At 39.1% G+C, this 22,954-nt stretch overlaps 2 protein-coding genes across 4 annotated transcripts; both read left to right on the top strand.

Annotated features, from left to right (window-relative positions):
- The first annotated feature begins 205 nt into the window (after positions 1-205).
- LOC131252698 (UDP-glycosyltransferase 76B1-like) lies at positions 206-3,416 on the top strand. 2 transcript variants are annotated; one of them, XM_058253377.1, is made up of 2 exons: positions 206-758; positions 2,618-3,416. In XM_058253377.1, exons 1-2 carry the CDS (start codon positions 272-274, stop codon positions 3,271-3,273), a joined length of 1,143 nt encoding a protein of 380 aa, XP_058109360.1. In that variant the 5' UTR covers positions 206-271; the 3' UTR covers positions 3,274-3,416. The 2 variants fall into 2 exon arrangements, with proteins under 2 accessions (XP_058109360.1, XP_058109359.1); XM_058253376.1 differs by having other exon boundaries at positions 2,396-3,416.
- Positions 3,417-7,943: 4,527 nt separating this feature from the next.
- Positions 7,944-14,173, top strand: LOC131252700 (uncharacterized). 2 transcript variants are annotated; one of them, XR_009174651.1, is made up of 5 exons: positions 7,944-8,352; positions 8,550-8,633; positions 10,815-10,879; positions 13,774-14,019; positions 14,091-14,160. XR_009174651.1 is itself a non-coding variant. In XM_058253379.1 (4 exons), exons 1-4 carry the CDS (start codon positions 8,034-8,036, stop codon positions 13,815-13,817), a joined length of 423 nt encoding a protein of 140 aa, XP_058109362.1. In that variant the 5' UTR covers positions 7,944-8,033; the 3' UTR covers positions 13,818-14,173. The 2 variants fall into 2 exon arrangements, 1 of the variants encoding a protein (XP_058109362.1); XM_058253379.1 differs by having other exon boundaries at positions 7,944-8,263; positions 13,774-14,173.
- The last annotated feature ends 8,781 nt before the right edge of the window (positions 14,174-22,954 follow it).

Here is a 22,954-nt window from a genome sequence, read left to right as displayed (position 1 = left end):
AATCAAGTGTCCACTTATCAGAGTTTAGGGTCATTAAACCAGTCTGATTTTTTGACTGTGACTTATCAAGAGTGGGTTCCACAATTTTGTTGGTTTAATTTGAGATAATATATGACGCATGTAAAACTACTGAGCGCCTGCTTATCAAGTGTCATACTCTGCAAGAGTATCATATAACTCCCTGTATATATCCTATATATGTGTGGAGTTCCCAGCTTAGCCGAAAAGCCAGTAGCCCCTTTCAACCTCTGCTTATCACATCTCAAAACCAATGGAAGTATTAAGAGACATGCAAATCCAAGGAACGAAAGTCCCTCATTTGGTTATTTTGCCACTCCCATTTCAAGGACACATAAATCCCATGCTTCAACTGGCCACTCTCCTACAGTCCAAAGGATTCTCAATCACTTTAATTCACACTCACTTCAACTCTCCCAATCCATCCAACTACCCCAACTTCAACTTCGAGCCTATACCCGATGGCTTATCGGACAGTCAGCTCTGGACTGAGGACCCCGTAAAAATTTTGTACTTCCTCAACGACACGTGCCAAGCACCGTTCCATGATCGCTTGTCCCGATTACTATCTGATGGCCCAGTTACGTGCATCATCACTGATGAGATTTTTTACTTCACTAAAGCCGTTGCCGATCAGTTGAAGCTCCCGAGAATTTTGTTAAACACCGGCAGTGCCACATATGCCACTACCACAGCGTCTTTGAAGCTTCTACAACAAAATGGACTCCTTTCCATCACAGGTACGTGTGCATGTTAGTGCCCTATTTGGGTGCGTCTCCCAAATCTTGATTGGTTCAGCTCAAGAAATTCTTGAAATGAATCGATCTTGATATGCAGTCAAGAAAGTTCTTAAATTGTGTTATTCATCCTTACAAGCCTTGGTTAAGGGTACAACCCAAATCACAATTACAATCTTTAGGTGCTGTTTGGATCCTGCATTGACAAGATGTATTCTTGTGAAGCACATTTTAGGCTTTTACACACAAAAAGAAGAAAATTGCCGACATCATATACAGTGCTAACAATCTTGTATGGTGTATTCCGTACATATGCATCTTTATCACCATTGCTTCCTATAGTGTGGTCCGTATGAGCATTGGATCTACCTCATCTTTGGGCTCCTAACCTAAAATGGCCTTTAAAAATGGATGGACAGTGTGGATAAAATACATACATTATGTGGCCCCCATGATGCCCCTGCCTGGACATATTTATGTCCAGGCGGGGCCGTATGCAATCGGCTTCACCTAACATGTGCCACATGTGTCAATTAACATACTACAGTACCGCATTTGTTATCAACCATCCTAAGATCTCGTACGTTCCACCACTCCATCCCTGCATCACATGTGCGGCAAGGACTGGGCATGCATGCATCCAAACAGCTCTATGGTGATCGTTGTCCTTTCATGTTGGCATGCATGCATCCATCCAGACAGCACTCTGGTGATCGTTGTCCTTTCATGCTGGCATGCATGCATCCATCCAAACAGCTCTCTGGTGATTGTTGTCCTTTCTAGGAGGGATTGTGTGGCTGTGGGTAGTTTGAAGAGGAATCCAAGTGGCTAAGTTACAACGATAGTTCACCACCGTTTTTGTAGTTTTGGTCTATCACCCACCGTAAACTTGGTGCACGTGTATAACAATCCAAAGTATCCAAGTTGTAGGGCCATGTGGATGGAGCATGCCTTTATACACACACACTTTTTGGACGATCTTAATCATTGATTCTCTAGTTGAACTTGGACAGTGATCTTCTTCTTCTTCCTTTTTTTTTAAAGTATTCATTTGGCATCCATCAGTTGGATGGTCAGGAGCATTTGATCAGTTCAATTCTTTAGGTATACTCCATCTACACCGGACCCTATGATTTGGACAGTTCACAAGTTGCATTGAGGTGTATCTTTGCCACGTGTATGGGTGATGAGAGACCATGACATGAAAATTTTCCTTGGGTAGGTCTGTGAATGTAAGTGAGCCAGACTGGCCAGACTCAGTCATCCAGCCCAAACCTATCTGGTCTAGATATTACATAGTCACGACTTTCCTGAGTTGGGGGTGGGGTGACTCGTGGTGCCAAGCTAGAATGGACTCAGCTGAATTGAGACCGAGTCGACTCAGACGAGCCATGGGTCAAGTATGTAGACCATCGGCCTAGCTCAGTTAGGCCCATTTACAAACCCTAGTAGGTATAAAATCTATCAGAAAAATGAAATACAAGGAAACATTTGATTGATACTTTATAAAGAAAATGCAGCAAATAACAAGGCTCGGGCCACTTCTGTTGGGACCAACCTTTGTCACAAACACATTTAACTCTAAAAACAAGCCATGCGTAGATTAAAGTAAACATATTAACCAATATCTTCTTTACCAGATGGTCAGCCAAACACACTCATTCCTGAGATTCCACCGCTCAGGATCAAGGACATTCCAGACATCGGCACCACAGATCCTGATACATTTGAGCAATTGGGGGCCAATGTTCTCAATGCAATGAGGTCTACTTTGGGTTACATTATGAACACATTTGATGATCTTGAATCAACTGCGTTGGCAAAAATTAGACAAGATATTCATCCCATGCCATTGTTTGCAGTGGGCCCGCTCTGTAAATTCTCACCGGGATCATCAAACAGCTTACTAACACAAGACTACAGTTGCATGGCATGGCTAGACAAGCAGGCACCACAGACCGTGATTTACGTCAGCTTCGGGAGCACAGCTTCCTTTGATAAAAGAAACGTGGTGGAGATAGCCTGGGGGCTAGCCAATAGTGACCAGCCTTTCTTGTGGGTGATCCGGCGAGGCTCCATCCATGGCCATGATCAGGTCGAACTACCAGAAGGGTTCGAAGAGAAGACACGGGAGAGGGGCCAGATTGTTAACTGGGCCCCACAACAAAAAGTGCTGGCCCACCCATCAGTGGGAGGTTTTTGGACACACAATGGTTGGAATTCTACGTTGGAGAGCATATGTGAAGGGGTCCCCATGATATGTTCTCCTTATTTATGGGACCAAAATTTGAATGCTAGGTATGTGAGCCATGTTTGGAGGGTGGGAATTCAACTTGAGAATGGGTTTGATAGAAGTGAGATAGAGTGGGCCATAAGAAGATTGATGGTGGAGATTGAAGGGAAGGATATAAGAGAGAGAGTACGTGATCTAAAGGAAAATGCAATGCATTGTATAGAGAAAGGAGGTTCTTCATATGAATCATTAGACGGTTTGGTTGATATTATCATGTCATTGTAATTCCTCTTTTCTTATCATATTTCATTTGTATTTTCATTATATGGCAAGCTACAACAAGAAATATGTGATCAAATAGGCCTTTGTTTCAGTGTAATTATATTTCTTTGAAATTAAATACTACACTGATTGAAATTTAGGCTGTATATTGAACTTTTGATGCAACCATTTCTTTCCCATCGACACAGATAGAATATACAATCCAGTGCAAAAAGTGGGCTACACCATGATGATCACTTTGCACGAAGAATGGCCTAAAAATATGAAAATTTAGCTCGACTAGAAACACAGTAGTCTCTTTGGAAAAAATGAAAAAAAGAAAAAAAGAAACACAGTAGAGTCGAGTCGAGTCGACTCCAAAACTACTAGTTTGTCCGAACTGATAGGAATTTTATGGAGGTCTTTCCTGTAAATTATGACATTTAAAAAGTATAAATAATATGTAAATAGTGTTTAGTTGTGCTAAGTTAGTCAAGTTTTATCATTTTTTTTCCAGCTTTTGTTGAGATCATTTAGTGAGTTTTTTCAAGTTCAGGTGGGTTTTTCTTGATTTTTGACAAAGTCCTCACTGAATCGAGTTGTTGTCGAGCCCAGGTGAAATCTGGTTGAGTCAATGTCCTTTTTTTTTTTCACTTTTTAAGATACAATATGAAGATCAAGACAATGATACAGTATGAAGATCAAGACAATGAATTAAGATACAACTGCCCTTTCTCCTTATGCTCAACCTTCTAGGGATAGATCCCCTCCTCCTAAGCTGCCAAAAGCCTCGGTTCGACCAGAGGGAACCTGGGCCAATCGGGGGGAGGAGGCGTGGGTAGATCATGCAATGGAGATTTGCTTTTCGCCTTCACCTTCGGGTATGGATTCGGTTCAAACACGAGGGCGGAAATGAGGGCAGTTCTGGATGGTCTAATCCTAGTAGCCCATTTCGGTTTTCTGAGAGTAGAGATCGCTAGCGACTCCAACTCGGTTGTCGCGACCCTGTCTAAAGAAACTGTCGGCTCCTAGACTCTATGGTACTAGAGGAATAGAATCGAATCCTTCAATAAGACTATGGAAGTCAAATTCACCCACACTCCCAAGGGAAGCCAACGCTGTGGCGGATGACCTAACTCGCCTAGGTAGCTTGCATCAAACTAACTTGGTTTTCGACTCACCTCATTCTCTCTCATCACTCTCCAAGGGCCAGCTCTTCCTGGATAGAGTGGGCTTAGGCTAAGGTGGGCCTAATCTCTCATTTTCCTCTGTTTTTTGTTTTTCTTTTTGTATACGATAGGGGGGCCGATTGCCTTTTGTTGTAGGCCTTGCCCGAAACAAGTTTACTATACAACTTTGTGCTCCTCCTTTGATGAAAAAAATATTATAGTTTTCAAAAAAAAAAAAAAAAAAAGGTGGACCTCATTAAAATATTGAGTCATATCATCAGTTATCCAATGGTCTAATTTTGTTTCCTACTATACGAGTAGATGGGCATTGGGATAGGGCTTAAGCTCCGTTTGTTCGGGGCTAAGGGCCTATTTGGACACACCATCTAATGCAAGGATGAACGTGATGAGGCTAATCACCATCTTCCTCAAGGATAACTACTCCGAATCTACGAAGCTTCACAGAGACTTCTCGAATCCACGAGGAAAGAAAGCAAGACAATATAAATAAATTTTAATAAATTCAAATTTTAATTGATTAATATAATAAACGAGTTTATGATCCTTTAAATAGTGATACTAAGCAATGAGAAAGAAATCAAAAGCAAACTATAACTAAAACTCTTAGAAATTCGTAACTTACTATAAATAGTAAATTTACTTTTTATAATAAGCTTCCTATGTAGCTTAATCACGTTATTCTCCTAATTATTCTAAGAACTTTTCATGTTGGACACAACTCCTGAAGCCCAACGGATGAAGAGTTATAATTAAACTAAAACTTACTATTTATAGTAAAAACGGAATTAAACATGGAATTCGGGCCATCGATATGATGGAATCTTGCAAATTCGGCGTGGGCAACCTGGCTTAGCCGGGTTGGTTGGCTAAAGTAGCTCGTCCTATCCCAAAATCATATATTGTATGTCAATTAACTCATTTCAGTTTGCAAGATATGCCTGTGTTTAAGGTTTTGACGGTCTTGATGACTTCTGCCTTTGATCTGACCTTCTCTGATCCATCTTGGACATGAAAGTGTCCGCGATCCGCTCTACATCAGTCCTCTCCACTTCAAAAGAACTCGTCCTCGAGTTCTCATGCTGCTTCAGTTCATTATACTCCGTCTGTTGCGTCGTAATGATACCCGGATCAAAAGTTATGATCAATTTATGGTCCACATTCTTTTGATCCAACCATGCTAGGAATGTATCTGCAACACATTCTACATTAGACCCCTCTGCTTGGAAAAAAACTCATCGTCGAGTTACTCAAGGGGCTCGGTTCATGATTCTGAGATAACTTTTAATGCTGATGTTTATTAGTCATTTTATTGTACTTGGCATTAGGCTCTTGATCTGACAGTACAATACATGTACTCATGATCTCCTTGACTTGGCTAGTATGAATTAGTTCCTTCACTTCTGCCTTCAAGATGTCACATTTCTTTTGATAATGTGGGCAATTAGGCAGACTTATCCATGTGACAAGATTAATGTGGTTTTGTATATCTCGTATAGGAGGCAATTTATTAGGAAGTTCATCGAGCACAATCGTCTTGAACTCCTGCAACACTGGTTTCAAATCTCCTAGGGTGATCACAGGCTCCATATATTCTTTTTTTTTCTACTAATGCATATATATCGCTTATTTCCTCAGATTGTTTAAGAAAAGTCTGTTCAGTTGTGAGAGACTATTCCTCAACTTTAAAAGTCTTGGGTTGGTTCTCCGTTCTCATAGAGACGAGGCCAATCTTTCTATCATCTTTAGTAATTTTAAATACGTTATTCTAACCTCTATGCATAGTAATAGCATCAATATTATTTTGTCATGGTTGACCAAGTAACATATGACACTATAAGAAAATAGGCTTTTAGCCTCGGTTCAAAAAAATGAGGTTGAATGTGTTTTTTAGCCTCGGTTGTAAAGGAACTGAAGTTAAAAGTTCACTTTTTGTCTCGGTTGGTAAAAAATTGAGGCCAAAAGTCTGCCTTTTTACCTCATTTGATGAGAAATTGAGGCCAAAAGTCTTCCCTTTTGCCTTGATTGATGAGAAACTTAGGCCAAAAGCCATCCGTTTTGCCTCGGTTGGTGAGAAACAGAGGCTAAAAGTCTGTCATTTTGCTTTGTTTGGTGAAAAACTAAGGTCAATAGTCTGCGTTTTTGCCTCAGTTGATGAGAAACTGAGGCCAAAAGTCTTCCATTTTACCTCGGTTGGTGAGAAAATGAGGCCAAAAGTCTTCCCTTTTGTCTCGGCTGATGAGAAACTAAGGCCAAAAGTCTGCCCTTTTGCCTCAGTTGGTAAAAAACTAAGGCCAAAAGTCTGCCCTTTTGCCTTAGTTGGTGAGAAATTGAGACCAAAAGTTTGCTATTTTGCCTCGGTTGGTGAGAAACTAAGGTCAAAAGTCTACTATTTTACCTCGGTTGGTGAGAAACTGAGGCTAAAAGTTTGTTCTTTTGCTTTAGTTGGTGAGAAACTGAGGCCAAAAGTCTGCCTTTTTGCTTCGGTTGGTAAGAAATTGAGGCCAAAAGTCTACCTTTTTGCATCGGTTGGTAAAAAATTGAGGCCAAGAAATTGAGGCCAAAAGTTTTCCCTTTTGCCTCGGTTGGTGAGAAATTGAGGCAAAAATTTACTTTTTTGCCTCGGTTGGTGAGAAACCAAGGTCAAAAGTCTTCCCTTTTGCCTCGATTAGTGAAAAATTGATGCCAAAAGTCTTCCCTTCTACCATATTGGTGAGAAATTGAGACCAAAAGGCCTATCATTTTGCCTAGGTTGATGAGAAATTGAGGCTAAAAGCCTGCCCTTTTGCGAGGTTAAATTAAGTTCGGAGAAGCCATTGGAATAGGTACACAGGTGACTTATTGTTAAATGATAGGAAACGTTGATCTGATGGGACCCACCTCGGAAAAGATGCTGGCGTGATCTTTGAGACTGAAAATCCCAGACCTCTCAAAACTTGGTCATTTCCCCCACAGAATCGGGACTCTTGCTGCAGTTATCATCTCAACGGTGTACGTGCAAGCCACCATATCGAAGGGCTGGGGTATCCCGATCTGTAAGGCATCACCCACTTACCCATCCACCGTGGGGCCCATCAGATCAAGAGTTTGGATCAGCACTGTGGGCCCAACATGATAGAAATCTTTCACACTCCAGCAAACCACATACTCGTTGCTGACGAGTGGGCCCCACTTCCATAAGGGCCAACATGAATGGCCATGCTCCCCAAACACCTGATCAGCGAATACGAATTCAATTAACACGAACCGTCCATTTGCAGGCTATAAGTGAATGACTGAGATAACCAGATGGAGAGGTTTCCCTGCCATTATTCCATCTACAAGTGAACCCACCAGATGAGCGGTCCAGATCACTTATACGTGGCCCCACCTGTAACATCATCAGACGATACGCCTCACATGGTATTAAGGTAAGCGGAGCACGTTTCCTTTGTTCTCTTCTACTGTTGCTAACACTATAAATAGCTGTAACGAGAAAGGTGCTCGCCTCTGCACTCCTTGGCGGCTTAGATTCCAATCTTCCTGCTTTTGCTCAACCCCAACATCCAAAAACCCTAATTCCACCAAACACACACACACACACACACACAGAGATGGATGTTTCTCTGGGGCAAAACCACAAACACCAGGAGTTCATCTGCAAGTCCGTCTCTGTATCTCCTTGTTCTACAACGTCATCTCGCTCTTCTTCAGCATCTTCTGTTGATTCCGGACCGTTCATCGCTCGTTTCAACCCCGATTCCCGAGTTCTGCACCTGTGGTCGTCCGATCGTGAACCTGAGTCTGGCGCTGCCAACACTGTCGACGTCGATCTTCAAAATGCTCAGGTTGGCGAGAAATGAAGTTTTGTGATTTTCGTAGGATACACATGGCACCATTCAGCGATGAGTTTCTGTATGTTGAAATTGCCAACAAGGTACCTTAGGGAGATTATGATTTCTTGATTTCTTGTTATTGTTTTTGTTCCTTCTCCTGTTCTGATTTAATAGTTGTGGAATTAATTCAACCTAAGAGAAATTTTTGTCTGTTGATCTAATATTTATTTATCTATTGGCAATGTCTTTGAGATTTTTTTCCTAATTATTATTTATTTTCTTTATGATTGTTATCTAGGCCCTTTTTTGGCAGCAACAAAATTATTATGGGGTTGATCTCACTCCCTTGTATGGATCTGCTTTTCAAGGATACTTTGGTCAGGTCTGTCTTGCTATTTATTCTTTAAATATGTGGAAATGTATACTATCAATTTTCTAGTTTTGCTTCTTTGAAAGATTGGCATCTGAAATGGTCTGAAATGAGCAATGAAACCTCTTTTTGCTACTGATAATACTGTTGAAAAATCAGCTCATTCATTACAGTAGCAATTATTAATTTGATATCTGTGTAGACCCATAAGCATCTGGTGTTGTTTAGAGTAGCCTTAGTTGAAAGGATGTTCTATCCAGGTGCCTGCCCACATCCTGCAACATAGAATGACTGTAAGCATTAAAGTTTTTGTTACTGATCAAACATCAAAGCGATGAAGTTTTCTAATGATGCCTTTCTTTGCTACACTGTGATGTTAATGCATCTGAAGTGCCTAACTGTGCGACTTCTAACTTTACTAGGAAAATGTTTATGGCTCAACGATTTGTGTGCACTTCTTCATTGACATGATAGCCATTTTCCTGCCATCCTTGAGTATGCGCAAGGATTGGGTTTGGACTATGGTGTTAAGTTAGATTAACATGATAGCCATTTGTTATTAAATTAACCATGGTTTAATTTATAATTTTTCATTTTCCATTCAAAATTTGATCAATGTTTCTGATACTGAAGCTGTCAATGGTAAATGTATTTCTGCACGTCGTTTGTTGCAATACTCTTTAGTTCTCTGCAGTTTCTACTGTTGTGGTTGAATCCCCTTCCAACAAGCGAGACAAAATTATGATCATATACCAGTTTTCAGGTGGAATTTTAGATAATGAATATAGAAGCCACATCCACAGACTAAAGAAGGGATCAATCTGTCAAGGGAAATTGAACCAGGCCCACTCTTACCAGTTAGGACTTCAGAGACATACCCCTAATAGCAAGATCTTGTGATGAAATGTCTAAGGAATCCTAACCAACCACAATGTTGATATAGTGGATATATGTGAGCTTATTGATTCTTTAACTCTCTGGCCAGTAGACTGTGTGAACATATAACTTCCTTGGTTCTTGCCATGGTTTCATCCAATTTCTGTGAAGAAGGTGTGGGAAACATTTGTTCTAATAATGTCAGGAAGCTGAAGGGTCTATCAATTAGCAAGCTCCTATATGAACACATACATGAACATTGAAGTATTATATTTAACCAAATATAAATACTTCAATGGTTTTAACCTGATTTTGTTAGTCTGCAAAACAGACTGATATTAATATGTAAGTATCTAATAATTTGTTTATAAGAACTCACGTTGTCAGACTTATTTTCTCATTACCTATTAAAAAAGAATTTACATTGCTAGACTTACGTAGAATCTGAAATGAACTCCAAATAGTTCAGGGTTGGAGATAAAGGTAAAGAAGAAATAACGTGACTTCTTGACTTGCCTTCTCTTATTTGTTAATCATTTACATAGATTGTGCGCATTGTTCATTTATATTTGATATGAAGGTTATCCGTGGAAAAACCCTGAATGTCATTTGTGTAGTCCACTTTTCAATAGATGAATCAAATAGAACTGTAGCTCGGTCAGATTGCCTACCTACTCCTACTGTGTAAGATGTCTAACATTGGCTCAAAATTCCTTGAGGTATCAAGATTTATTTCAAGGCTTCGTGTACCTAAAGAAGCTACATTCATATATTAACACTTTCAGCCATTGCCAATTTCATTGAATCATTGGAGTGAACATTCATAAAAATCTCTGCTCATCTAACATTTGTTCTCTTTTGAAGAATCATGAGTGCAACATGTCACTCTTTTTTTCTTGAATTTTGTTACTTTATGGTGTTTTGTAATATTTGTTTTCTTCAATCCTTACAAAATTGATGTTCTCTAATGGCTGTCTGCATGGTTGTCCATGTTTTTGTATTCAATCCACTCTATCTTGTGTCTCGTTGCAGAGATTGCTGATTTTTTTTTATCTGGTTGCATGCTTACAGGGGCCTAGTTGGTTATAGAAGTGTGTTTAGCAGTGATACACATGTCATTTTGAAACAGATGCTTCCCCACTCCTGCAACTGAGTCTATTGCCCCTTCATTTCATGATCTGTGCAACTAACAATTGTTCAATCATGGACCGATTTTGTCCATTCACCTTGAATTCATTGCATTTTTCTCCGTGTTTCTCTATTTCATGACACATTTCTGCCAATGCCCCATACTAGTTCTCATGCTTGCTTCTCCAGGTGCGAGCCTTTTGACACATACATCTCTTACATGCATCTAGCCTCTTCTCCATCGAACAAAAACGGTAGGCTTACCCTTACATTAAATGTTGGATGCCAGCATATATGACATATTTGCAATTTTTTTTTGTCTTCTCTGCATCATTTTAGTACACAATTCTAGGCTTTAGCATACAATTGGTCCATGTTTGTAGCTTTTGGTTCTCAACAGCATCATGTACAGAGGATCTCACCAATTTGGGGGATGCTGCAAAAATATATCATGTCCTACAATCCCATCCATCCGATTGTTAGCCTGCAGATGGATGATTAAAAAATAAACTCTAGTCAACATTCCACATGTACCCGAAAGCACACCTATCTAATAGGTGGGATTATGTGATGAATGTAATCAGTCATCCAGAAGTTTGCCATCCCCATGTGTAGCTCTCTCCACAAGCACTTTTACACACAGTGAAAGTGCCAACCAGAGAATGCATGGGACATGTAGGGTGGACCACACATTGTGTAATAACCCTAAAATTTGGTACATTATAAAAAAAACTAAATTAAATATTTAAAGATTTTATTTTTAAATAAAAAATAAAAACAAGTCAATAGTTGAGTTGTTAGTGAAATTATTAATTGAGAGAGAGGTTTAGGGATCGATTCTTAAAGTAGTAATAATAAATTTTTTTATTAAATATCATAAAAAAAATTCAAATTCAAGATAAGGAAGGATGTGTTTATCATATCTTATGAGAATTTTTTTTTAAAAGGGATACGGAAGGTTTCTGCATTTTAAAAAAAAAAAAAAAAGAAAAAAAAAAAGAGAGAGATAGGAAGCCCTAAAGTAAAAGGAAGAGGAAATTTTAAGAAGGCTTGATCAGGTAAGTTCTAATCGTTAGATCTTTTTAACTATTTATTATGTTGTTAATTTCTTCTTGATCTATACAATGGATGTCATGGATCATCCACACAATCATTGTATAGGTGTGTAGAGTCAATTTTAATAAAGTGATGTTTTTATGATTTTAGTCTAATTAGTAATATTTTAGAAAGAAATTAAATGGATGGAATTTAATTGTGCTAAGATAAATCTGTACAGATCATATGATCCTTAAGGCCAAAATATACAAGGGCCATAATTTTTAGATCAATCTAACAATCAGATAGGCTACGTTAGTCAGATCTAAAAGTGTTTAATAAAGGAATCTTAGATTTTTGCGCAAATGTTGGTATCACTTGGCGAAGAAGGTCGAGATGGGCCATCGGTGTATGTGTGGTTAGATCCACACCATCCATCTAATGTGTAGAGGCAAAACATGATAATGCCTCAAGAATCTGAATGATCCAATCATCCAGTGGGCCACCCCGATTAATTATTTGACATTCAATTTCAGATCCTAAAAAAAAAATCTAAATCTTAATAATTAAATTTACATAAACATATAATTTTAATTATTTGATTATTTTAGATTTGACCACGTAGAATGTTAATCAAAGGTGGACCCCACCATGTAATACAAATAAATGAATAATAATATCGTTGATATAATTGATAGGACTTCGGAATTCAAATCAACCTAATTACATTGCAGAGTCAATACTACTAAACTCAGGTGAGTAACCCAACTTGTTTCATAATTCATTAAAATTAAAATAAATCATTGTGATTGTTTGATTGATTTACTAGTTTGAATATTTTGATATGATAATTGTACGATAAATTTATATGTGAATATTTTAATCGAGACAACTATGTTAAATATGAAAAATATGCATTTATATATCATCCTTTATCCATTGCATTGCATAATGCATGGTCGATCCTAGGGGCCCTTCTTGGAAGAAATGTCGATCCTGGTAGAGCGTTACCAGATGCGGGCTATGCCCAAGCCTATCGAAAGGTAGAAGCCTACTCAACGGGTGGATGCGGGTTGACGACCTCCAACCCAAGCAGATGGACGATCACCCCATCTGATGCATTCATACATAATTTTACATTCATATCATTGTATATGTATTTATGTATTATTTTAATTGCTATGATTATGAACCATGCTGGGTTATATCACTAAGCCTGGCCAGCTTACGTTTTTATTGATGGAAAAATCGTACAGAGGATCTATTAGCAGATAATGTGACGCAAGAATCGGAAGGATCTACTGTACTTGAACATGACCCACCTGAAATATGGGCATACTTATCTGAAGATGAAGTGGCGGCATTAGACAATTTTTGATTATATGTTTTATTTTGTTAGCATAGTTTGATAATGCATACTAGTATTTATTTTGAGACTTTAAGCAATTATTTAAATTTATTTCTTTAAAATAATGTTAGCATAGAATAAATATCATTATAGTATAATGGTATAATAAGTAAATGATTTTAAGGTTCATTTTATTTTAAGGGTCGTCAAGATTTATATATGTTTAGTTGATTGGTGCTAAGTATTATGTATGTGTGATTGAGATTATGGTGGACCTTATATTGAATATAATTATCATATCTGATTAAACCGATTAAGGAATTAAATTAGTACACTTTGTGTACGAGTTACGAACTGAAACTCGGGTCTGAGGGTGCACACTCTGTACCCAAATTTTGGGGCGTGACACATTGAAATGAAACATTATCTGCAAAAATCATGATGGTTCACTCATCGAGCTGGTGACACGCGTATGTTGGATTTAGATCCTTAGCGTTTCTTTTTATCTTCTTTTAAAACCATGCAGCCAGGTTTTGTTCTTATGTTCCCCTCATGGTGGGGGCCATCTTGCCCCACACTCACCTGATTTTGCACAATGCTGCATATGGAGGTGCTTTTTGGACAGTGTGCATGTGGGGCTAGCTAATCTCTAGCCATCCAACAGCTACATTGCGGTCCACTGGATGGATTGGGAAATTGCTAGGTTTGGCCGAGCATGTTCAATAGCATTCAACCCTCTTTAACAATTTCTCTGTTCTGTCTCAGATGCAACATCTCCAGCATCATGCTTGAGATGGATCGAATGCTGAGACCCAGCGGGTGTGCCTACATTCTTGACATTATATCTATCATTGAAGAAATTCAGGAAATCATAGTCACCATGCGATGGAAGGCGGTGTTGCATGACACATCCGAAGGCCCTCATGCAAGCCGAAGGGTGGTGTCTGAATACAAGGAAGCTAAGGAGGTAGATTATGTGCAATTACTTCTTTTTTCTACCAGGCTACCAATGTATGACAACGTTTTTCAGTCAAATTCTACACACTTCAGTGATATGCTGATGTTCTGTGGTCATTCTGCAGATTGGAGTTGAGACTGTCGCAGTTGTTGTTGGTCCTGTTTCGTACCTATTGCTTTCAAAGCTGGCAAAGGGTGTGAAGAAATCATTCTCCTGTATAAGTCCGTTGTACTCTTCTTCTTCTTTTTTTGTAAATTCATACTACTCTCTCAAAGATGTCGTGGGTGGAAGGTTAAGGAAAGGAAGACATTTGTAGTTTGTTTTGGTAAATTAATTGTTTTGTTAATATTGTGCCGATTATTGTCTTGATGAATGCTAAATGGGTGAAATATGCACAGCTTCAATCAAAATTTTAGCTTCAGTTGGAGGCAATTGAGGCTAAATTTGGATTTAGTCTTAGTTGGAAACAATAGAGGCTAAAATTTTGATTTAGCCTCATTCCGAGAAAACTGAAGCTAAAAAGGTTCTTTTAGCTTCACTTAAAGAACCGAGGCTATAAAAGTCATTTTAGCCTCGGTTGTTAAAACTAAGGCTAAAGCCTTTAGCCACAGGGGTTTCAACCTCGGTTTGGATAATTGAGGCAAAATTAAGGCTAAAGGCTTTAGCCTCAGTTTTTAACCTTTTTATCCACAGTTTTGAACCGAGGCTGAAGTCTCCTTTTCTTGTAATGTGATAAACTTCCATATTGACTACGTCACAAAGTACTTAATCTTTATAATTTTTACCAATTGAAAACGAGACAATGTATTGTTTGGTTACTTTTGTTGATCTCCTTGATTCATCTAATCATGTGTGAAGATGGATGCGTTTCTGTTTTCAGTTTCAGTTTTTTCATCATTATTTTCGACACAAGATTCTCACTGCTCCTGACATCAATGATCACATTACAGACTTTTTGGTATACAATGTACCTCGTTCGAAAGATGTTGTCTTGCTGTAATTTTATTTCTACCTTTAGCATGTATAACGACTTCCTCACGATCAAAGTGGTAACCTGTGATTTATTATCATTTGATGGTGCTTTGCAGAAATCGGGATTGTGTCGTAGAGCGACCACGGGCGGTTGAATATCATTTTGAGTTCAGGGCGGAATTAGCACATCCGCAATATGGTTGAGGGTTGCTTGCAGTCCTTGCATGGTCAATTGACTTTCCTGGTGGAAAGCTTCTATTCTTTCCGAAAGATAACGAATCTCTGAATCACCGTCTATAGAATTTTTGTTTATACCTTCGTTGTTTGTCATCGGTTTGAGGGGAGTCATCGCTTTAATACCAATTGGCGCAGGGATGAACGTGTTGAGGTTGATCACAGTTTTCTTTGAGGATAAATACTCTGAATCCACGGAGCTTCTCTGGACTCCTTACAGAGACTTCTCGAATCCACGAGAAAAGAAAGCAGAAAAATAGAAATAAATTCTAATAAATTCAAATTTTAATTGATTAATGAAATAAACGAGTTCATAGCCCTTTAAATAGGGATACCAAGTAATGAGAGAGAAATCAGAAGCAAACTATAACTAAAACTCCTAGAAATTTGTAACTTACTATATAGTAAATTTACTTTTTATGGTAAGTTTTCTATATGGCTTAACCACATTATTCTGCTAATTATTCTAAGCACTTTTCATGTTGGACACAACTCCTGAAGCCCAACGGATGAAGAATTATAATTAAACTAAAACTTCCTATTTATAGTAAAAACAGAATTAAACATGGAATTTGGCCATCGATATGATGGAATCTCGCAAATTCGGCGTGGGCAACCTAGGATAGCGGGGTTGGTTGGCTAAAGTAGCTCGTCGTACCCCAAAATCATAAATGGTACGTCGAGTAACTCATTTTGGTTTGCGAGATATGCCTATTTTAAGGTCCTGATAGTCTTGATGACTTCTGCCTTTGATCGGGCCTTCTTTGATACATCTTGGACATGAAAGTGTCGGCGACCCGCTCTACATCACCATCTAAAGCATGGTTCGGAGCCAATATATACTCTTGTCTCGATCCCGCTCTACATCACCATCTAAAGCATGGTACAGAGCCAATATATACTCTTGTCTCGATCCGTGACATGGGTTTCTGCCAAAGTTAGTTTTAACCTACTGATGATTGAGATGAAATGATGATTGTGGATAGCCTTCAGCAATAAACATGGTCTCTTCCAACTTTTAATACCATGCGAAACAATCATTTGAATGTTGGGCTACCTGAGTGCGTATATTGCACCTATCTCAGCCAACCTGTGCGTGCATTAAGCCTCCCTCACCATGACGATGGTATTTACTAAAAATCAGCCCTAAAAAATTAATTAGGCACGCTGTAATACCGGAAATATTGGATAACTATACAAAAACTTTTAAATTAAGATTGTGATCTACATGGTGCTTGATCAGCCTGATTTTTGAAGTATCCAACTTCGGTGGGGTGCCTTCTCTGATGGATAGTTGGATATCATACACATGATTTGTGGCGCAATGCATAGTGCAATGAGCATTTGCTACAAGGATATGTAGAGGAACCAAATTCCTTCTCCAACTCCATTGGGTATAGAGGTGATTGATCCTGTGCATTGCCAGTGGCATAAGCTTGCTTTACAATGTAATGTATAGGCCCTGTTGATCCAGTGCCTTTAATCTAGTACAAAGAAGATAATTTTTGGCTCCATTGAAGCATGTGCCTGTTTCTGTTTGACCAAAAATTTCATATTTGATGTTTTTCACAATTTCAGTTTGACTGAATGTTTGCCAATCAGTTCGATTTGGTGCAACCAAAGGCTACACAATTCAACCGAATGATATGCGTAAGTGTGAGTTTTGTTTCTAATTTTGTCCAGAGTGTATAAATACAATTCCTAATTAGGCATTATGGGTAAGATTAATAAAGCTAGCATGAAGTCATGGGTTTTAAGGGGGATACTAGGGCTTTTAATCTGTAAATTATTCCATCTCTTGAATTCTTCTGATTAATAGTGGATTGATCTTCGATTTGTGTCATGGATTTTTTCCGGCAAGATTTTTTTTTTTTTTTTTTTTTTTAAATGTAAAATATGTGCTCTGTATGGTTTCTTGGATTTTTGTCCTATGATGCATTGTTTAATTCGACTTGAGGTTTCTTCTGCGCTTAATAAGTGGTATCAAAGCTAAGGTTGAGATTTTAGATTGCATCTACAAACATATCACCAAGGGGATCAAATGTGAAATTTGAGATAGAGAAGCTTACTGGCTTGCTTAGCGGATGGTGGGAAAATACACACTTTCAATTCAAAATTGAAAATTTAGAAAAAATAAAATAAAATTAGTATTTTAAGTAATTTGGATTTTATCTATATATATTATGAGTTTTAGATTTCCATCTTTTTTCACATATTAATTGTAATCATGCCAGGAATGTACCAGTAAGGTTATTTTAATTAGAACTTTCTATTTTCGAGTTTCAGATTTCCACCATCAATTTTCAAACACTTCACATGGAATGCATGTTGTGTTTTTCGAATATCTCATGTGGAATGCAGATTGTGTTCTGCGCCACCTATATAGAATCAGTCTTAGGAAGGGCACTTGGTGGCCTTCCTAAATTGAGGCAAATCCAAGGTCCAAATGGGCCACATAGTGGGGATTGAACACCCATCATTAAAAACTTTTTGAGGGCCACATAAGTCTTGAATCAAGCTGACATTTGTGTTTTCCTTGATTTTTTATTTTTTTTTAATTATTTAAATTTTAATTTTAAAAACTCTACCGCATTTCATTCCATGGGACAAACTTTACATCACAAGGGACTTTCGGGCTCCTTGGGAGAAAAAGGACCTGGGTAAAGCCTATCATAACAAAAGCAGGAAAAAAGCTGAGGCAAATCTCAAGGGACTCTGGCCCCGACTCACTGATATAGTCTCCACTGGAGCAATGCCTGATAGCTCCAAACCCACTTTATCCAAGAAGAGGGAGACCCCTCGTGTGGAATGGGAGATCCAAGACATTTGTGTTTTTTGCTTTTTTTTTTTTTTTTTTTTTTTTTGTTTTGTCTTAAAAAAAACAAAAACAAAAACAAAAAAAACCTGGTTGTATATTGATCAGGAAAAAGCCTGTACAACTCACCCACCATTCGGCTTGGCCAAGGAGAAATAAACTCCCATCAGAGCTTACGTACACGTATACCACCATCCAACCCCACATTTGTGTTTTCCCTTCATCCAGGTCTAGGTGACCTGAAGAATGAATGGATGGAAAATATACATCACACTGGGCCCTAGGAAGGTTTCAACGGTGGGCATCATTATCACCAGTGCTTCCTATGGTGTGGTCCATGTGAGCATTGGATCTATCTCATTTTTAGGCACAAAATCTAAAATGGCCTGTAAAAATAGATGAACGGTGTGGATAAAATACATACATTATGGTGGGCTCCCATAAAGCACCTGTCTGGACATATTTATGTCCAGGCGAGGCAGTATGCAATCCGCTTCCCCTCATGACATTTGCCACATGTGTTATCAACTATCCTAAGGTCTTGTACGTTCCACCACTCCATCCCGACATCGCATGTGCAAGATAACATGTGCGGCAACGACTTGGTATGCATGCATCCAAACAGCTCTATGGTGATAGTTGTCTTTTCATGGTGGCACGCATGCATCACAGCTCTCTCCTGATCGTTGTCTTTTCATGGTGGCATGCATGCATCCAAAAAGCTCTCTGGCGATCGTTGTCTTTCATGGAGATTGTGCGGCTGAGGGTATTTTGAAGAGGAATCCAAGCAATCATTAAGTGGGCTAAGTTACAACGATAGTTCACCACCGTTTTAGGAGTTTCGGTCTATCACCCACACTTGGTGCACCTGTATAACAATCTAAAGGATCCGAGTTATAGGACCATGGAGCATGCCTTTTATATACGCACACTTTTGGGACAATCTTCATCGTCTGATTCTCTAGTTGGACTTGGACGGTGATCTTTTTTCTTCCTTTTTTAAAGTATCCATCTCGCATCCACTAGCTCCAACATTTTGAAAAATAATATAAAAAAAAAATCTGGCATCCACTAGCTGGATGGGCAGGAGCATTTGATCAGTACAATTATTTAGCTATACTCCATCTACACCGAACCCTATGATTTGGACAGTTCAAAAGTTGCATATTGAGGTGTATCTTTGCCACGTATTCGGGTGATGAGAGACCATTACATGCAAATTTTACTTGGGTAGGTATATGGATGTAAGGGAGCTAGATTGGCCAGACTTAGTTATTCAGCCCAACCTTTCTGGTCGAGATTCAGGGTAACGACTCTCCTGAGTTGGGGGTGGGGAGACTCGTGGCACGTACCAAGCTGGAATGAACTCAGCTGAACTGATACCAAGTCGACTCAGACAAGGAAATGGGTCAAGTATGCAGACCATCGGCCTGACTCATCAGTTGGGCCCATTTACAAACCTTATTAGGTATAAAATCTATCAGAAAATGAAATACAAGGAAACATTTTATTGATCCTTTATGAAGAAAATGCAGCAAATAACAAGGCTCGGGCCACTTCTGTTGGGACCAACCTTTGTCACAAACACATTTAACTCTAAAAACAAGCCATGATTAGATTATATAGTAAACATATTAACCAATCTGTTGTCGTTATTACCAGATGGTCAGCCAAACACACTCATTCCTGAGATTCCCCCGCTCAGGATCAAGGACATTCCAAGCATCGGCACGACAGATCCAGGTATATTTGAGCAATTGGGGGCCAATGTTGTTAATGCAATGAGGTCCGCTTTGGATTACATCATGAACACATTTGTGTTGTCAGAAGAACGTCTTAAATCTGACATATTTGTTTTTTGGGGTTTGCTTGACCGGTCGAGGGTCCACTCGACCAGTCGAGACCCGCTCGACTCAAAGTCCAGCGACCTATGTTTTTTGGTGTCCGAGCTACTCGACCAGTCGAGGGGATGGCTCGACTGGTCGAGCGGTTTGCTCGACCAGTCGAGGCCCCCCTTCAACTAGTCGAGGTTACGCAATTCCTGTGCAGACTGCGTAAATTTGAGGCGATTTCCGGATTTTTCCAGACTAGGTGCGTAAGTGGAGTTTCCTAAACCATAAATAGGGGTCCCTAGGGTTATTTTAAGGCATTCTAAAGCTTTCTAAAAGTTTTCCAAGGATTCCTAAAGGGTTCTAGGATTATCAAATGGTGTAGCAAGGGTGAGATTCGAGATTGATCGAATCAGGTAAGTCCTCTCTCTTGTAATTTCTTTTCATCGTGGATTTCTGTCACTTTGTACCGTGGTTTTTTCCCGTAAGGGTTTTCCACGTTAAATCTTTGTGTTCTCTTGTGATTGCTTGGCGTTATTGGATTGATATCCTAGATTTAGATCTATGTGATTGCGCAACACAAATCCCCAACAAGTGGTATTAGAGCAATCGTTGGGGCACAGATCTGAATCTGTAGGATTAGTAATAATGGGAAACATCAAGTTAGATATTGAGAAGTACTTAGGCAAAAATAATTTTGAGTTATGAAAGGTTAAGATGATTAGCCTGTTAACCAAGCAAGGCGAGATTAAGGCTCTTGAGGAATGGAAATCTACCATGAAAGATAATGAATGAGAAAACCTTGATAGTAATACATTAGCCTCTATCCGTTTATGTCTCACGAATGAGGTTCTCTATAATGTTTTGAGGGAGAAAACTGCGGATATTTGTGGGTGAAGTTAGAGAACATCTGTGCAAAGAAGTCCTCTGAAAATCGCCTACACTTGAAGCTACAGTGTTATACCTTATAGATAACAGAGGGTGGAGATCTGGAAGCCCATATCAGCAACTTTAATAAATTGATGTGCAAATTGCTGGATATGGAGGAAGTGGTCAAAGATGAGGAACAAACATAGATATATATATATATATATATATATATATATATATATATATATATATATATATATATATATATATATATGTTGAATCATTGTCTTGAAACATCCATGTGATAGATCTCACTTTGTATTGCTTGTGATTCCAAATTAGGTATTGACACCGTTATCTCAGCCCTTCAAGGGAAGGCTATGAGAAAGCTAAATGGCGACATGGGGGCATCTTCCGATGCATTGATTACGAGGGACAAAGATTCTGAGCGAGGTACATGATCCTCAAGGCCTAGATCCAAATCCAAGGGCAAGGACAAAGGAAAATTAAAGTGTTGGAATTGTGGGTTGTCTGAACACATGAAGAAGGATTGTAGAAATCATAAAACGAAGAAAGAAAATTCAGCGACTTCTTCGAAGGAGGCTAATGTAGTCACATCTAATGAAGAGACGAGTGGTGAAGTTCTGTCTGTGTCCACGATCGGACATGTTCACGACAATCATGCAGATGAGTGGATCCTTTACACAGGAGCGTCATATCACATGACTCCAGATCGGAGTTGGTTCGGCAGTTACAAGGAATGTAATGGTGGACAGGTTTTTATGGGCAATGACAATACTTGTAATGTTGAGACTATTGGTACGGTAAGCATCAAGATTTTTGATGGGATGAAGCGTACCCTAACTGATGTCAGGCATGTTCCTGATATGAAAAAAAGTCTGATTTCTCTCGGTGCACTCGAGGCTATAGGGTGCAAGTTCACTGGTATTGATGATGTCCTTAAAATTTCAAAAGGGCCACTCATGGTTATGAGAGCGCAGAGGCACGGAAACCTTTACAAGTTGATTGGGAGCACTTCAGCAGGTGGAGCGGCAGCAGCTATTGCAGACTCCATGTCACTACGTATGTGCATTGCTCGTCTGGGCCACATGAGCAAGCGAGGCATGAAGGTACTTTCTGATCGATGTATGATTCTAGCTTTTAAAAATTCTGATTTAGATATATGCGAGCATTGTATATATGGTAAATCTAAATTGTCTTTTAAATCTGGCAAACATGTTTGTAAGGGAGTACTTGATTATGTGCACTCTAACGTATGGGGGCCATCGCCAGAAGTATCCATTGGGAGGTCGTCATGGTTTGTTTCATTTATTGATGATTACTCTAGGAAAGTTTGGGTTTACTTCATGAAACGCAAATTTGAAGTTTTCACCATATTCAAGCAATGGAAAGCAATGGTGGAAAAACAGTCAGGGCGAAAAATAAATGTTTTAAGGGCTGACAATGTTGGAGAATTTACTTCTACTGAATTTAATGATTATTGCAAGGATGAAGGGATCATCAGGCACAACATAGTGCGCCACACGCCCAAGCAAAACGGTGTGGCTGAGTGAATGAATTGGACTCTCCTATAGAGGGTTAGATGCATGCTAAGTAATGCTGCATTGGGCAAGGACCTATGAACTGAGGCCGTTAACATGGCTTGTTATTTGGTGAACCGGTCTCCTTCAACGACAATTGAATGTAAAATTTCAGAGGAAGTATGGAGTGGTCAAAAAATCGACTACTCAGATCTACGCATATTTGGTTGTGAAGCTTACTCTCATGTACCGTCAGTTGAGAGAGATAAGCTAGACCATAGGGCCAAAAAGTATATATTTGTTGGCTATGACAATGGTGTGAAAGGTTACAAGTTATTCGACAAGGTCATATGCAAGGTCATCACTAGCCGTGATGTCAGATTCGATGAAAGTTCCCTATTTCGCCAGAATGATCAAAAGGATCAAGAGGAACCAGAAAGGGTGATCGTAGACGTCCAAATTGAAACAGATAATACTTAAGCAGAGACAGATGCGAAGACAGAGATACAAGATCAGGTGGAGTAGCCACCTATGAGAAGGAATCTACCACGTGATCGTAGGTTACTGGCAAGATACAAGGATGACTCTAATATTGCATATGCCCTCATTATAGATGAGGGGGACCCATCTACTATTTAGGAAGCTCTTGATGAGCCTGATGCAGAAAAGTAGAAGGCAACTACGGACGATGAGATGGACTCGTTGCACAAAAATCACACATGGGAGC

Source organism: Magnolia sinica, chromosome 8, assembly GCF_029962835.1.
Source record: "Magnolia sinica isolate HGM2019 chromosome 8, MsV1, whole genome shotgun sequence".
NCBI lineage: Eukaryota > Viridiplantae > Streptophyta > Magnoliopsida > Magnoliales > Magnoliaceae > Magnolia > Magnolia sinica.
Note: the sequence above shows the minus strand (reverse complement) of the source record. Positions and strands in the feature narration are given on the sequence as shown.